Source organism: Talpa europaea (assembly GCF_964194135.1).
Source record: "Talpa europaea genome assembly, chromosome: 1".
In the NCBI taxonomy this organism is placed as follows: domain Eukaryota; kingdom Metazoa; phylum Chordata; class Mammalia; order Eulipotyphla; family Talpidae; genus Talpa; species Talpa europaea.
The window spans coordinates 59129685-59145975 of record NC_140073.1 but is presented as its reverse complement, the minus strand read 5'-3'; the positions used below and the strand labels follow the sequence as shown (position 1 = coordinate 59145975).

At 37.9% G+C, this 16291-nt stretch overlaps 1 protein-coding gene across 2 annotated transcripts in view; it reads left to right on the top strand.

The window, feature by feature from the left end:
* GRM5 (glutamate metabotropic receptor 5) overlaps nucleotides 1-16291 on the top strand; it is a gene marked incomplete at its 3' end in the record, with an annotated part of 525768 nt that overhangs the window by 424805 nt on the left and 84672 nt on the right. For both annotated transcript variants that reach the window (XM_084253023.1, XM_084253022.1), the window contains exon 4: nucleotides 14456-14702. In XM_084253023.1, the coding sequence (XP_084109149.1) occupies nucleotides 14456-14702 (247 nt within the window). The remainder of the gene's footprint in view (nucleotides 1-14455; nucleotides 14703-16291) is intronic.

Here is a 16291-nt window from a genome sequence, read left to right as displayed (position 1 = left end):
AAAGTGTCTCAGTGGGTAAATCTTAAAATTTCTCACCACAAAAGAAAAATGCATGTAACTATGTGTATTGGTGGATGTTAGCTAGACTTTTATGATCCTTTTGCTATATATATATTATTATTATTGCATGCCTGACATTAAATGTATACATGTATATGTATGCCAATCATATTTCAATTAAAAATAATACAATGTCCTTAAAGTGTTTATATGTAATAATCTCAAATAATGGTAATAGAAAAGATGTATTTTGGAGTGATTTATGATATGATATACAGAAAAGTTTTTATAAATCTTTCCTTTGGTGCATTTTGGTATTTACATAGCCATTCTAGTATAACATTTATATTACTCCTCTTTTTACATAATCTATTCGATTTTATATGTTTTTAATAGTCATTTATCTGATTTTCTGTTCTTCATATAATGCACAAACTATTGTGAAGACTGAAGATCTTAATTTGTTTTTCCACTATATGGTCTGATGATTAAAAATGTAGGCAAATAAGATAAGTAATATGATTAAAAAATAATGATGGTGATGATGGTGATGATGATTATAATGGTATTTTCTAGTTTAGCAATGGTTAAATTAGAATAACAATGATTTCTCAATGAATATTATCTATTACTACTATGCAAATTTTTTGTATATAATTCATTTTGCTCCTCAACTGCTAACCTTAGAAATTAATAAGGATGATTATTTCTATTTTCAAGTGAAAGAAATGATATTTGCAAAAGTGACCTTTGTGCATTTATAAATTATTAATGGGGGGATGCAGGGGCATGTGAATCAATACAACAGAGTTGAACTGAGTCTGCAATTCTAACTTATTACATTTTAGCTTTAAGCCATCGGACATTTTCATTTAACTCTCTGAGTGCAAATTTTCTCATTGAAACAGAAGCAGATAATCATGTTTAGCTCATGTTTGCTCTGAGGGTTAAATAAAATAATGAATATGTAGCAAAAAGCATTTGTAAGTTTCTTTCTCCTCCCATAACTTTTTTTTTAAAAGATTTATTTTTATTTATTTATATAAGCACTGGGTTACAGTCAGAAGCGCGGAAGGGTGAGAGAATTCACCAGAGCCAGAGCGGGGAACAGAACAGGCAGACTGATGAAATACACTGCTGAGGGGAGAAGTTGGCGCAGCAGGAGAGGTCTGTGCACCATGTGGGACCCTCGCCCTTCAGCCAGGGTTTGAACCGGCGTTGCAGAGGCTGCGGGCAGCTTCGCAACCCAGCGTTCAACCGCTGCGCCACCGGGGAGGCCCCATCCTCCCATAACTTCTTAATGTGTGCCTTGAAACATGTCAAAATCAACTGTTTATAGAAAATAGGCATTTTTCTGTTGAAAGTGACAGCTGTGATTTTATTTTTTATTTTTTTAAGATTTATTTATTTATGTATACAAGAACTGGGGTGTAACCCAGGGTGAGAGGATTCACCAGAGACAGAGTGGGGAACGGAACAGGCAGATTGACTAAAAGACACTGCTGAGGGGAGCAACGGGCGAGACAGGAGGGGTCTGCTGTGCCATGTGGGTTGCTCCCTGCCTGGCTGGGGATCAAACTCGTGCTGCAGAGGCTGTGGATTACTACACAGTGCGGTGCTTAACCCCTTGTGCAACCAGGGAGGCTCCAACAGCTGTGGTTTTAAAGTAATATTCATAATAAAGAAGCTAGTAGAATAGCTAGCATACTCAGAAGAGGGAGGTTCAAAAATACTTCTGATAAAACTGATCTATCATAACATTTGAATCTTTCTTCCTTAATTAAATATTGTCTATAAGACAGAATGATTAAATTTCTAGACGTATAACTTCTAAACTCTGTATTTTGTGGTTGAAATCTTTTTTTTAAATCAAATTTTACTGATTTTCATTAATTTATGTAACTATACAGTTTTGGGATGCTGTTGAATTCTTTACAGAAGGTTTATGTACTACAAAGTATTTTTTTTCAATTTTTGAGTTAATTATAGTGCTTATTATAAAATAAGTTTTCATTTAGCATTGTTTGTTATTTTTATTTATTTTTTTATTTTTTATATTTTTTAAAGATTTATTTATTTATGCATACAAGAACTGGGGCACAGGCCAGAGATGTGGGAGGGATGAGAGGAATCACCAGAGACAGAGTGGGGAACAGAACAGTCAGATCCACTGAAATGCACTGCTGAGGGGAGTAGCAGGTGAGACAGGAGAGGTCTGCAGTGCCATGTGGGTTGCTCCCTGGCTGGCCAAGGATCGAACTTCTGCTACAGAGGCTGCGGATTGCTTTATAGTGCAGTGCTTAAACCCTTGTGCCACCAGGGAGGCCCCATGTTTGTTATTTTTAATTAAAAAGTAAATACTTAAAGGCCTCCCAGGTGGCTCAGCATGTTAGCGCTGCACTGTGAAGCTGTCTACAGCCTCTGCAGCACCGGTTTGATTTCCAGCCGCCCAGGGAGTAACCCACATGGCGCAGCCTCTCCTGTCTCACCCACTGCTCCCTTCAGCAGTGCTTTTGGTCTGTCTGCCTGTCTCTGGTGCTTCTTCTCACCTTCCCACACCTCTGGCCTGTACTCCAGCTCTTGTATAAATAAAATAAATCTTTAAAAAATAAAGTAAATACTTAATGTAACTTAAATTTTTAGCATCATTTGTTTTCAGAAGCATAAAGTCTGAAACACTTTGTGAATAAAAAAGTATAATAAGTCTTACATTTTCAAGGCTGATTGTTAGTTTTACAAATCTCATACTCATCTAGTAATCTCTTTTTTTTTTTAACATTTTTTATTTGTTTATACAAGAACCAGGTACAGGCCAGATGTGTGGGAGGGTGAGAGGACTCACCAGAGACAGAGCAGGGAACAGAACAGGCAGACTGACTGAAATACACTGCTGAAGGAAGCAGTGGGCGAGACAGGAGAGGTCTGCACACCATGTGAGACCCTGCCTGGCCAGCAGGGGATCAAACCCAAACCGGCACCACAGAGGCTGCGAACAGCTCCACAGCACTGCACTCAACCTGCCTGTGCCACCAGGGGGGCCCCTAATCTAGTAATCTCTTTTATGTAAATTTTATACATGAAAAAATAGCAAGAGTTTCCTGTAACTTAGTATTTATTGTGGGATCAGGTCTTCTCTCTATATTTTCTCTAGTTTTCACAACTTTACAAGAAGGTTATTATTTTTTTCTAGTTTTCCAAATGAGGAAACTCTTAAAAAACAATTATTCAGTCCTATCTGGGAAACTCTAATAAAGCTTCACACTGAAGTCCATTAATCTGTGGTTTGAAGTGTGATAGGAAACTCATCCGATAGTGATAACAAAGCTGAATCTTCAGAAAATGCGAATGAAACACAGTTAAAAGGAATAGTGGTGATGAAGACAGACAGATAGATAAGGCCTAGGAGGAACAGTCTGGTCTAGTTTAGTCTTGCTATAGTAAGAAGAAAGTAAGCGGTGGTGTTTTGCCAGGTACTCTTTAAATAATATAACCACCAGCCTTCATAACTCTGTGGAATTCTTCTTTCATTTCCACACCATATGGAAGTTCCTCAAAATGCTGTAATGTGAATGAAAGAGATTTGCTGTCCAAAATAACAAATTTATCAGAGGGTTGCCAAATGGCTGCTCATGGTAAATCATTTGAATTTAAAATTTGGTGTTCTGCACAGAGAAGTGTACATCCCTGCTGAGTTTCTGTAACTTCCTGAAGATGGGTCTTCTTTCTGCATATACTGAATTTATTTGCATTTTAATACAAGCATTTAGAGGCCAACTGCCCACATTTCAGACATTTATAAATTGGATTACCGCAGATAACAGAAACCTGTGTCTCTCTGGGCATATGGATTTATTTATTTATTTATTTGTTTGTTTGTTTGTTTGTTTATAACAGCACTGGGTACAGTCAGAAGTGTGGGAGGGTGAGAGAATTCACCAGAGCCAGAGCGGGGAGCAGAGCAGGCAGAAGGGCCGAAGTACACTGCTGAGGGGAGCAGCGGGCGGCAGGAGAGGTCTGCGTGCCGTGTGGGACCCTCCTCCGGTGGCCGGGGAGCAGCCGGGGAGCAGCCGGGGATCGAACTGGCGCCGCAGAGGCTGCAGGCAGCATCGCAACCCAGCGCTCAACCGCTGCACCACCAGGGAGGCCCCTGGGCATATGGATTTAGTTCTGGGTTACCAGTTTGCAATGCTTCCTGTGCATAGTGTTAGAAAACAGGGTGAATGATTTGTGTGATGTCATCAGTTACTCTCGCCCTTTATCAACTATTCTTTCTTTCATGCTATCACTAGTGTGTGTCCAGGTCCTGGATCATATAACCAGTCCATTATTTTATTATCTTACCCTATGCTGTCAAGAAGCTCCTTGCATCTATGTTTTAACAGTCATTTCCCTGACTGATTTTCTATGTATTAAACTCCATACAGTAAGTCTATTTACATCCATCCATCATCCATATACCCACCAATACATTATCAGCAATATTGATCACTGTTCTTGGTACTTGAAAATACAATGATATACAGGATTAATGTGGGCCAAATTCTGCTTCAAACTTATCATTTTGAACTAATCTTTGAATCTTTTGGTGTGCTTAAAGACATTTGCACAAAATAAGTGTTCAGCAAATGTCAATTCTTTACTGACATTTGTCATTATTGTTATTCCTTATTACAGTGTTAGGATAGAATATGAACTAGACAGGCATAGCCTTCGGGTGCTCAAACCCTGAGGTGTCACAGACAAAGGACACAGGTAAATCTAATACATGGAAGAAAGCATTATGTGATGAAACATGTGAAACATGTAATGACAGAGATTAATTATGAATAGAGGATGTTCTGTTCTGCCACAGCAGAAAGTAAATTATTTTGTCACTCACTGAACATAACTGAATCAATTTGCCATATGTATTAGGAAGGCTGTATTCAGAAAATAAACAAGAAAAGGGAGAATTTGTTTCACTGCATTTTTTTTTCATAGTATGTTTCCCAGTGACATTTTCCAGGATTATGATCTCTTTTCTAGAAAATGTTTGAATCCCCTCCCTTAACTATCTTTACTTAGTGGTGGGTAGAGAGGAAATACTGAGAACAAACCCAAACTATTTTAGTATCTAGTATAGAGATATACACAAAGGACAAAATTTCAAAGAAATACTACTGGCCTCATTATTCTAGTTATAAGTTAATTTTCTAAAAACAATTTTAAATAATGGTTTCCTTTGCTTCTCATTATGATAATGGCAATATTCCAAGAGTTTGTGTCAATGGTCTGGGGCTAGCTACCACTGGTCAAAGGTATTAATTTATGGAAATAATTTTCCCTCTAATGACCTTAATTTACTCACCTATAAAATGGTTTAATTGGACCATATTTGAAGGCCCCAATTTCAGGTCAGTACAAAACCAAACAGGGAAGGTAAGGGAAAGAAGCAGACTAGTATTTGCTACATGACAATGTGAAACCAGTATTGATTGTTAAATCTTCTGATTTCCTCAAGAAAGTCTACAATGCTGGGTTTTTATATGACTTTTCCACAAAATAGCAGTTTTGTGGAATTTTCAAAGGCCAAATTCAGTCCATTGTCCTTTTTTCTGTAGCTTCTAGACTAGATATGTTCTAAAGTTCCTGCTCTCTCAGACATTCTTGTATTCTACACCATTAAAACAATTTGATTTTCCTGTTTTACAGCTCCTAAACTTCAAAGTTGTCATCCTCCAGATACAATAAAGAACATTTTTTGAGCACTGTGAAACTAAATTATAATGCTAGATTGGAGGATTTCAGTTTTTGCTAATTTTTCTGGAGCTTTCTGATTTTATTAAACTATAGTAAAATTAGGATTGAGTGCTAAGTGTTCCTAATCAAGGATCCAGTGTTGAAGGGAGAACTAGAGGGAACAGTCATTTTTCTCAGCTTCCATTTCCTCTCTACAGGCTGCTGTGAGGCAGATTCAGCCTGACAGCAAGCAGCTGGGAAGTTTCAATTGGCACAAATCCTCATGCTTATGTTGGACCTGGCCCAGAGCAGACCCTAAAAAAAACAATCCTAGAACAAAGTAAATAGTGCTAAATGGGTCCAGTTCTTTGGTGCATTAACATGGCAACTAATTAACAAGTAATCTACTATTCTGTTCCCTAATGCTTAGTGGGTAAGAAATCTGGATAAAATAAGCTATTTTATTTTGTGCCCTCAAAACCTTAAAATTTGCCTAATAAGGTGAAACTCTTGGGCCTTCACAAACTTCCTTCATTGAAACCACACCTAATATGATGAGCTTTTTGGACTAGAGATTCTATATTCCTCATGTTTGTATCACCAGTGTCTAGCAAAATCTGATATATAATAAGGATGAAATAACTATCTGTTTAATCAATAACTTAATCTCTGAATGGGTAGTAAATGATTAAAATAACTGAGCCAGAATGTCTTTCTGTGGTTGAAGCCTTAAGTACGAAAGAATTGAATATAACTCTAATGTTTATTAAGATAGCCGAAAAAAGGTTTAAGTCAACCAAAACAGAGTAGGGATTTTGGAAAAGTAGACAGAAGTTCAGGAGGCAATGGAACACTTACAGCACTCCCAGTTGATCAGATGCCCCCTTCCTCAGGTATCATCCCATGATTCTGGACATTTCAAGTATTATGTTATCGCATATAGAGTTTATTTATTTATTTTTAATGAAAACAAATTGGTTAGCTTCAGGCTGCAAGTTTCTATTTCCTTCCATGGACTGTGGTTTTATTGTCAGTGCATTTTTCAAAGTCTTTTCTATCAAATTTTATCATGCATATGCATCATTGGGTGGCCAGACTGAGGCCTTGGCAGTGTTCTATCTTGTAGTTCAGTTTTCAAATCCTTGGTATGCTTCCTTGTGTCAAATCCATGCTGCACAACTCAGGAGGCAGCCCGGGAGCTCACAGTTCATTTTGTGGATCACTTTCTTGTGCAGTGTGCCTTAACTCCATCTTGAAATACCAGAATTTTTCCAATACATTTGTATTATATTGTGAAAGCACACAAAAAATTTCATTGCAATTGTCTGGTCCATCTGGCTGATCCTGTTATAAACTGACTTTTTTATTTAGATTTTTGGAGCCATTCTATAAAGGAATTATTGTTTTAGGAGACTGATAAGGGAATCTGAACACCAAACCTGGTATTTGACAACTTCATTTGAACATTTTGTTATCAATCATGCATCATTCATGTACTCAGTGTAAAGTAACAATGCCAATTATGTACCAGCAACAAGGGTTGCTCTGTGAATGATATATCTTTTTTTCCTTAGGGATTCTACAGTGAGTGTACTAGAAACCAGCCACAGATCACCACAAGTGTAAAGAGAAAAGGAAGAGTGTATTATGCCTAGATTGGCCATTGATGTATAAACAGGCAATTTCTGTAAAGGATAGTCGGTGCATGATAAAAATCAGTAACGATATTATAGGAGAAAAGAACAAAACTTAAATTCTAACCTGGCTGTGAATAATTTCTGGGTGGGTGTAAATCTGAGAGCACATAGATAAATTAGAAAGTAGAAAATATATAGGGAAGTATGTTCCAGGTGTACAGAGTGAAGCACACAGAAGCCCAGATATAAAAGAGAAGAGTCTATCATTCCTATTACCAGAAACTCCAAATATCTAGTGTATAGAGAATAATGGATCAGAATAGAGAGGTAAATCAAGAATGGATTAGGAAAGATGAAGGCAAGATCGGAGGAAGTAAGATCTGTTAGAGGGTGATTGCCTTAACCCAAGAGACAAATTATAAGGCATTCTGGAACTAGGAAAATAAGTCATGCTACATACATATGAGGGAATGTTACATAGCCATTTAAATAAATAAAAAAGAAAAATATCTAACCTCTCTATATGGGTTAAAGGAGTGATCAGTTGCACCAAAAGAGTCTGAAATATGAGTCAGACCCAATCAATCAGATGGCCCTGTCAATTCTACTTTCTAAATCTGAATCTAAACACTTCTTGCTACTTCTACTGTTGTTGCCCTAATCTAAGACACCTATAGCTGCTGTCTGGCCTACTGCACTTCTCAAGTGACTGGTCTCCCTGTTTACATGTCAAATAGTACTTCTTACTCTTCACTGTCCCAACCAATTTCTCACACCTCAATGGCACTGTAATGCAAATAGTTATTTAAAATAAAAACCTGAACCAATCGATCATTTTTTCTTTTTCTTTTATACCTCACACCAAATTCACTAACAAATTCATTTTCTCTGCTTTCAAAATATACTTCGAACCCTACCCTGGACTAAGCCACCATCATTTCTTAGTGCCCCATTTTAGTATTGGATATTTACGGCAAGGAGGGAAATACCTAAAGGGAATGATAAAGTCAAGAGAAAGCCAAGACCCCATACACAGAGTGGGGAAAGACAGTCTCCCACCCACCCACAGGCAGGACTATAAAGTCCACAGAGCACAGAAGCAGGGGAGTAGAAATCCTCAAAATTGGCAGGTTTCTACATAAGAATTACCTCAAACAGGACAAATAAGACCCTTAAAATCTCCAAATGTTTTCCCCCTGTGAAGGAAGGGCAGAGCTGGTTGATACCATGGCAACTCAGGCCAAATGCTTTCCCCTACTTCATCGTGCCTCTTGGGCACAGCAGAAAGAGTAGTGATTTAGATATTGCTGCCAAAACCAGTAAACTATCGCCCCAGGAGCATCTGCAAAGTGCACTCCGGAAAAGGCCAGAGTGAAGAGTTCCTGGGCTCCATTCAAAACGAGCCCCCATTTTCCCTTACAGGACATTGTTTACCTGTACCTCTTTCTGGTCATAATTTCACTCTGTCTTTAAATAAACTTTGCTTTTGCTTCTCCTAAAGACAGGATTGTGAATTCTTCTCACACCACAATCAAGAATTGAGGAACCCCCAAATCCAGGAACTGCACAACCCAACAATAATATTATCTAAGTTTTCCTACTTTCATTCCATTTTCTATACAGTAAAGAAAAAGTTTCAAAATGATTATGCTATCATATTTCTCTGATGATACTTTCCCAAAACCTTTCTTTATAGCTCCTATCTTTCTTATATCAAGGCCTGATTTTCAGCTTTCCTTGTATTAGTCAGCGCACATTAAGCCCATTTGCATTACCTAGTATCTCTGATTGTCACCATGTGTTGCCATAACTTTATATTTTGAATGTGAAGAAACTAATCAGATCACTAGTGACAGAATTTGAGCCAGGGACCAAGTAACACAAATCAACTTATTTTAGTAAGTGCTTTGCAAATATAAACTCACTTAATCATTGCATAAAATTATTAGATACTATTATTAAACCCATTATTTGTATACAGAAAGAGTTAATGTCCTTGGCAAAAGCTACACAGCAAATAGCAGAGCTGTGATAAAACACCTGCTGCCTACTCTTGCCCTTTATGCTCTGCTGCTCTCAGTAGTTGAGATGTTCTCTCTATGACAAAGTAAGGTAACCTCATTCACCTTCTTCAGATGTGTATGTACTAAAGGAGATATTTAAAGAGAGATGTAAGACAGAGAATATAGGAAAGAAGAAAGTGTCCTGATTCATTGAGTAGTGAGTCTATTGCTTTGTGTTTAAACATGGAAAACACTCCCTCCAACACACTACGTGCTAAATTTGCCAGCTATTGACAATGTTTTCATTGCCTTAGTTTCTTCATTTATTTTAAGAATAGTTTATAGGTTCATTGAATTCTTATCATATTAAAACATTTTTTAAAGAATTTATATTGTTAGCATATATTGCAACAGAAACTTCTCAGCTAGCTGAAGGTGATAACTCAGTCGCAAGATCCTTCTGATGAAGGGAAAAGGTTAGAAAGTGGGTGAAATGTAGGCAGAATTCAAATTGGAATTTCTATGAATTAACCTAAGTTAAAACAGACTGAGATGTTTTTCTTTTAAAATGCATATATCAAAATGACGAGAAATTGCAAAGTCTAAATTTCTATTAATTTTCTCTAGATGGTTACTTATTTTTTTAATTTGAAATCATTATGTGATAAGGGAAAATAGTCTCCAGGAAATTCTGCAAGACCCTAATGCTCCCCAAAGAGATCAGGTACTCTGAGATGCTCGATAACAAATGATTCAACAGACCATGCAAAAATATGTGAGTCCTTTAGTTTACAGACTTTTGTTCTTGGTCAGTTCGTTCTGTATTTTCCTGGGTCTAGGACTTGAGCTGCATTAGCAGGCATTACATGAGGGAATAGAAACAGCACCTTCTAGGAAAGAGCTAATCTTTTTTCTCATTTTGTGCCCATTAACTATATTCAATTAGAATATTTTTAAAAGTTGATGCAGTGATATTGATCAGGGATAGTGTATTTCCAGTGAAAAACAATATAACCAAAAATGAACACTAATTTTAGTGTTAGAAATTCTTGTCTGCTGCTGATGTTTACTATGATGTTTACTATGTTTACTATGAACATCTACTAACCTGCCCATTCCTCAGTTTCTGTATCTTTACTCTGTACTTTACTCAGTTTCTGTATCTTTACATATCACTGATATACACAAAAATTATTTTTTAAAATGCCAAGCAGGGCCTCCCTGGTGGCGTAAGGGATTGAGACACAACCTATGAAGCTGTCCGCAGCTTCTGCAGCATGAGTTCGATCCTGGCCAGCAGGAGAGCAACCCACATGGCGCAGCAGACCACTCCTATCTTGCCCGCTGATCCCCTCAGCAATGTATTTCAGTCAGTCTGACTGTTCTGCTCCCCACTCTGTCTCTGGTGAATCCCCTCACCCCCCCACACCTCTGACCTGTACCACAGTTCTTGTATGAATAAATAAATAAATCTTAAAAAAATAAAATAAAATGCCAAACAAATACACATTTCATTATTGCCCCTATGCAAGTCCACAAATAGTAGCCCTAAGCACTGTGATTTACAAGTGAATAAAACTCAGATTTTGTTTTTCTGCTGGTTGCAGCATAGACAAAGAATAAGAAAAATCTTAAAAGAGGCCTTCCTGGAAGCTCCCCTGGCTATCACCAAAGGGGAAACCTTTGGCTTGCTTTTATTGCACAGTCTTGACCACAAAACATAGCAGTTAAAGGTTACTGTGATTTACATTTCTTTGTCTTTGCTATTGTTTGGGCAAGGGGCGCCTCTCAGCTGGACATGTAAGCCACACAGCCAAGGACAGGTTGGCACAGGAAAACCAATCCATTTAAAACATTCATATGGAGAATTTACATTTTTGTAAATTCTAATAACCGCTGGGACAAACTGGGGATAGTTATTCTGTTTATAAACCTCAGGCATATGGGAGCGAGAGGGAACATCCCCAATACCATGACAGACAGGATGGCGGTGACCTCACTGTAGGGTAAGTGATGGGCAGGCTTCTCTGCCCTCCCGCCGTCAGGATTGACGCTGGATCCCTGCGGTCCTGCATGCAGGCCTGTTGGCGGGCGCCTGGAGTGGGGTGTGGGCGTGGGTAGCTGGGTTCACCAGGGCTGAGAGACTGGGCTTTTAAGGGCGGCGTTGCAGGGGACAGAACTAGCAGGAGGAGAATAGGAAGAGAACCAGCAGAAAAGCAGAGGCCACGAGAGAACACCGGAGAGCCCAGAGAGGGACCTCGCTGCTCTCCACTCAAAAACAATTTCATTCTTTAAGAAATAGTGCTAGAGTTCCCAAAACTCACAGGACCTCTGTTGGCCCCTAGTTCCCATTGCAAGGTGACAAGAAGCCTGTGTTTTATCAGGTTTATCTGGAATTAACTACCATAAAGCAGGAAAATTTCATTTATGATTCAAGCCAAATGTTTATAACCACAATACGAATTTATTGCAGAGAATCTACATTATAATAATATAAACATATAATTCAATCGGCAGCAAAAGGAAGAAGGTAACAAACCTCTTGGGGAAAACTGGGAGAGATAAGCACAGGGAATGGGCCTGGCTCAGTCTGGAGAGTTGCTGGTAACATCTGTCTGAAGGGCCACATCGCCTGGGGCTTTTGCCAGGAGAAAGTTTTAAGAGTGTGAGCATGGGGTCCATACACATCTCAAAATGTCTCAAATTCAGTACAGATATTTATAACATTTTTGAGAGGCATATTATCAGGACTACCTGCAATTCTGATTTAGGCAGGGTCTCTCTACATAGCCAGGTTATTATCTGCCCTTTCCTTTTGCGTGTCTTTTTATTAGTGTCATATTAGACAAGTATTTGCCTTATAATTAACAACTTAAGTTGCTATCAATTGCCCCCACAATCCCATCAGTCAGAGTCATTACAAATTCAGCATGTTTTCAATAATCCAGATCATTAATTAATCCATATATATGATAGCCTGCACTGGGCATATTGAGGAAAGCCTATCTGACTGTTTTTGAGAGGTCAAACTCACAATTACAAAGCATCCACTTCGTGCCAGGCTGTGTGTGAGCACTTATGACTATTCTATATTTTTTAATCCTCACAACACCCTTGTAAGACAAAGGTCACTGTTGAACAGATGATTAAATTGAACCTTAAAGAATTATGTAACATGTTCAAGTTACAGAGCCAGAAAGACACAGAGAGGGATTTAAACTTATTCTGGGGCCTCCCCTGGTGGCGCAGGTGGTTGAGCGCAGCACTGTGAAGCTGTCCGCAGCCTCTGCAGCTTGGGTTCGATCCCGGCTGGCCTGCGAGGGTCCCACATGGCGCTGCAGACTTCTCCTGTCTCCCCGCTGCTCCCCTCAGCAGTGTATTTTACTCAGTCTGCCTGTTCTGTTTCCCACTCTGTCTCTGGTGAATCCTCTCACCCTCCCTCACATCTGGTCTGTATCTCAGCTCTTGTATAAATAAATAAAGAAATCTTAAAAAATAATAATAATAAACTTATTCTGCTCATAAGAGGAAAATAAAAGAATGAAAATCTAACTATAACCTATTTAATAATCATTAAAGCACCTGTTAGTGAACTCTCATAGTGGGTGAATAGCAGAGTTACAGTACAAGAGAACACTTTGAAGTCAATTTTATGGTAATAGAATCAATCAGGTAAGTAACTCCCTTTCCACCTATGGAGTTAACTTGCAGAAGCAGGTTTGGACTGACTTGTGGACTGGGTCCTTCAAAGTCTCCTTCCCATAAATATGCCTCCATTTCTATGACATGATGCACAAGATACCTGCACGAGATAGAGGGTGATAGGAATTTGGAAGAGAAAGATTAATTTTAGCATCTGTGATTAGATTTGTGTTAGTAGGGTTAAAGAGGAAAAGAAGAGAGAAGGGGCAACTATAGTTTAATTGGAGAGTTTAGCTCTTTCATTCATTAAACAATTATTTAATGGGAACCTATCATATATCAGGCACTGTTCTAGGCATTGAGTCATGAGAAAACTAGAAATAAGAAAATATTCCCACTCTACAGCATTTAAATTTTAATGAGTGAATAAGAGAGACCTACAATAAATAAGTAAATATATGTCATTTTATAAATGGTGGTAAAGAGGAAAAAATTAATTCAGAAAAGGAGATAGGGAATTTGTGAGAGAGTGGGGTAGAGACTAGATATAGTAAGATGTCAAGATAAGGTCTCAAAGAAAGGGCGGTGTTTGAGTAAAAACCTGAATTGAGGAGGAAGCAGGCTCTGAAGAGCACTGAGACATAGGGTTCTAGGTAGGGAAAAAAAAAAATAGCAAAAACAAATCCTGGAGTCAGGTGCACGTCTGACCTGCTTAAAGATAACAAAGGAGGTTAGTCTGACCAGGAAGAAATAAATGAAATGGAGAGTATCAGGATATAGAATCGGAATGAAAATGGGTGGAGCACCATGTGCCAAGATGTAAGATTTTTGACTTTTATTTTCAATACTAAAGGAGCCGCTGGAAAGTTTGGCCAGAGAGTAGGCATGATCTGGTTTTCATTTTATGGGGAATTTTCTGGTTACTATGTTGAAAATAGACTGGAGTGGGGGTAAGATGGACAAAGGTAGAATGAAGGAGACCAGTCACAAGAATGCTGCTGTTGCCCAGACAGGAAATTATCTATCTTGAAGATGATAGAAGTAAATTGTTGTGAGGTGTTTAATTTTGGATGCAGTGTGAACATAGACCCAATAAGAGTTTAAAGTGTTATGGAAAAGGGGGAATAAAAAATGATTCCATGGTATTTGACTTAGTAACTGCAAGAATAATTTTTTTAGCCATCCCACTTCTACTCCCAGAGTTTGGTAATAGAGTAAACAAACCTTGTTTTATTGGAGATTCTGCTCTCTCTTCAAGGTCTTTGAGAAAACCCTGGAAATACAAGGTAATTATTAGGTATACTAAGTTGGCACATGTATCTTAATATTTCTTCTTGTTCTAACTCTGATGAATTTCTCCAGCATGTTCTATAATTATTTAGAAACACAGTAAACATAGACATAACCACAGTAAAATAAAATCTCAAAACTCATCCTGAATTTGTTTCCCAACAGGTTCTCTGACTCTGAAAACACATCATGTTCAAGATTCTAAAATGGGATTTGTGATCAATGCCATCTACTCCATGGCCTATGGACTCCACAACATGCAGATGTCCCTCTGCCCTGGTTACGCTGGCCTCTGTGATGCAATGAAACCAATTGATGGACGTAAACTTTTGGAATCCCTGATGAAAACAAATTTTACTGGGGTTTCTGGAGATATGATCCTATTCGATGAGAATGGAGATTCTCCAGGAAGGTATTTACCATTTTCCTCTAAACAATACATCCTGCATAGCAGCCATCTCTTGTTCCCGAGGTGCCTGCCCCCTCCTTTGTAGTTATCTAGTCTTTCTCATCATGTTTGGCTAGTTCAGATACCACAAGTATGCTAAGAGAGAAGTGGAAGCCTCATTTGTTATGACTGGGAAAATAAGTGATGATAATGTCAAAACAAGTTCTTGGAATCATTACCAAATTTCAGAGCATCACATTATTATAGATAATCAAAAGTCAGCTTTGTGTTTTCTCTACATATTTTCCATTTTATTCTCTGTGCTCTGATCACTTCTTGGGTTTAGAACTATAATAAAACAGAAACAATTAAACTTCTGACACTTCAGAAATGGGACTGAGGTGCTTTTATATTGTTTTCTGTAACTATAGTAAATTTTAAGTCATATTTTATTGTAATATCTTCTAGCTGGAGCATTTTCTCCTTTCTGAAGGTCTTTTTGCTGAAATTTCACTTTTTGTTATTTACAGAGAGAAATATGAACTTTATCATAATTATAGGTTAACCTCCAGGGACAGTCAGTAGGTATCCAGAACACACCCAAGTTCACATCTATTTCATACTCCAAGTTGTTAAATCACTCTACTCATGGGACTTTTAATCTATGAGTAATATTGTCATTAAAAAGATATTCTCAGCTGTAAAGGGCTGAGTCCTTTCCTCCTCTATCAGAAAACCAAGGTCCTTTTGTCTCCCACTATAAAATCCCAAGTACTCTTCCAGCAACAGGGGGGTCCCTCCGTGACTGGATCCTCATGTATCTGGCAGCCACCCTGGCCCACTTGTTTTCATATTCCTGAGGTGAGTTAGAGCTTGTCCCTGATACAGTTGTTACCATCTCACATTCTGGGTTTCTAGGTGACAATAGTTTCCAGTCATGTAAGAGGAAAGTTGGATATTTCATATATTTTAGATAGCTAAAGATTATTGATCTAGGTAGGCCTTTTGCCATATTAAACTGACTTTTTATGTGATATTCACATATTTAGCAATTTGGTATATTGAGGAGTTGGAATCATTTTCCTGGAGCCAAAGAATTTTCACATTTTTTTCTGAGACATTTTGGGGGGACAGGGTAAACAAAGAACTATCACTTGGGGCTCAGGTAGAGGTCTATGTTCTGATATCTGCACATGGGAAAAATAAATCCATGTGCACGTGAGAACTGACATCAGTTCAGGACTTGTTCTTATAATTTGATGACTCCAGATCCACCATCTCAAAGAGTTTTCATGACGTGTGCCCCAAGCCAGTTCTGTAAATCAGGTAGTAAAAATAATAATAATAATAATAATAATAATAATAATAATAATAATAATGTTTCAGATGGTTCAACTCTATTCTAATGGGAAACTTTAATGAATAAGACAAAACATCACTGTCTCATTCATAATCCTCCAAATATGATCAAATGTGAATACTTTTAGAACATTGAGTCTTTCTGTTCGAACATGAATCTCGATAATAATGAGATGAAACCCAGTGATATTTTCTCAAGGACATTGTATTTACATTTGTATTCAAATAATTTCTGTTTAGAGACTTTCTATACA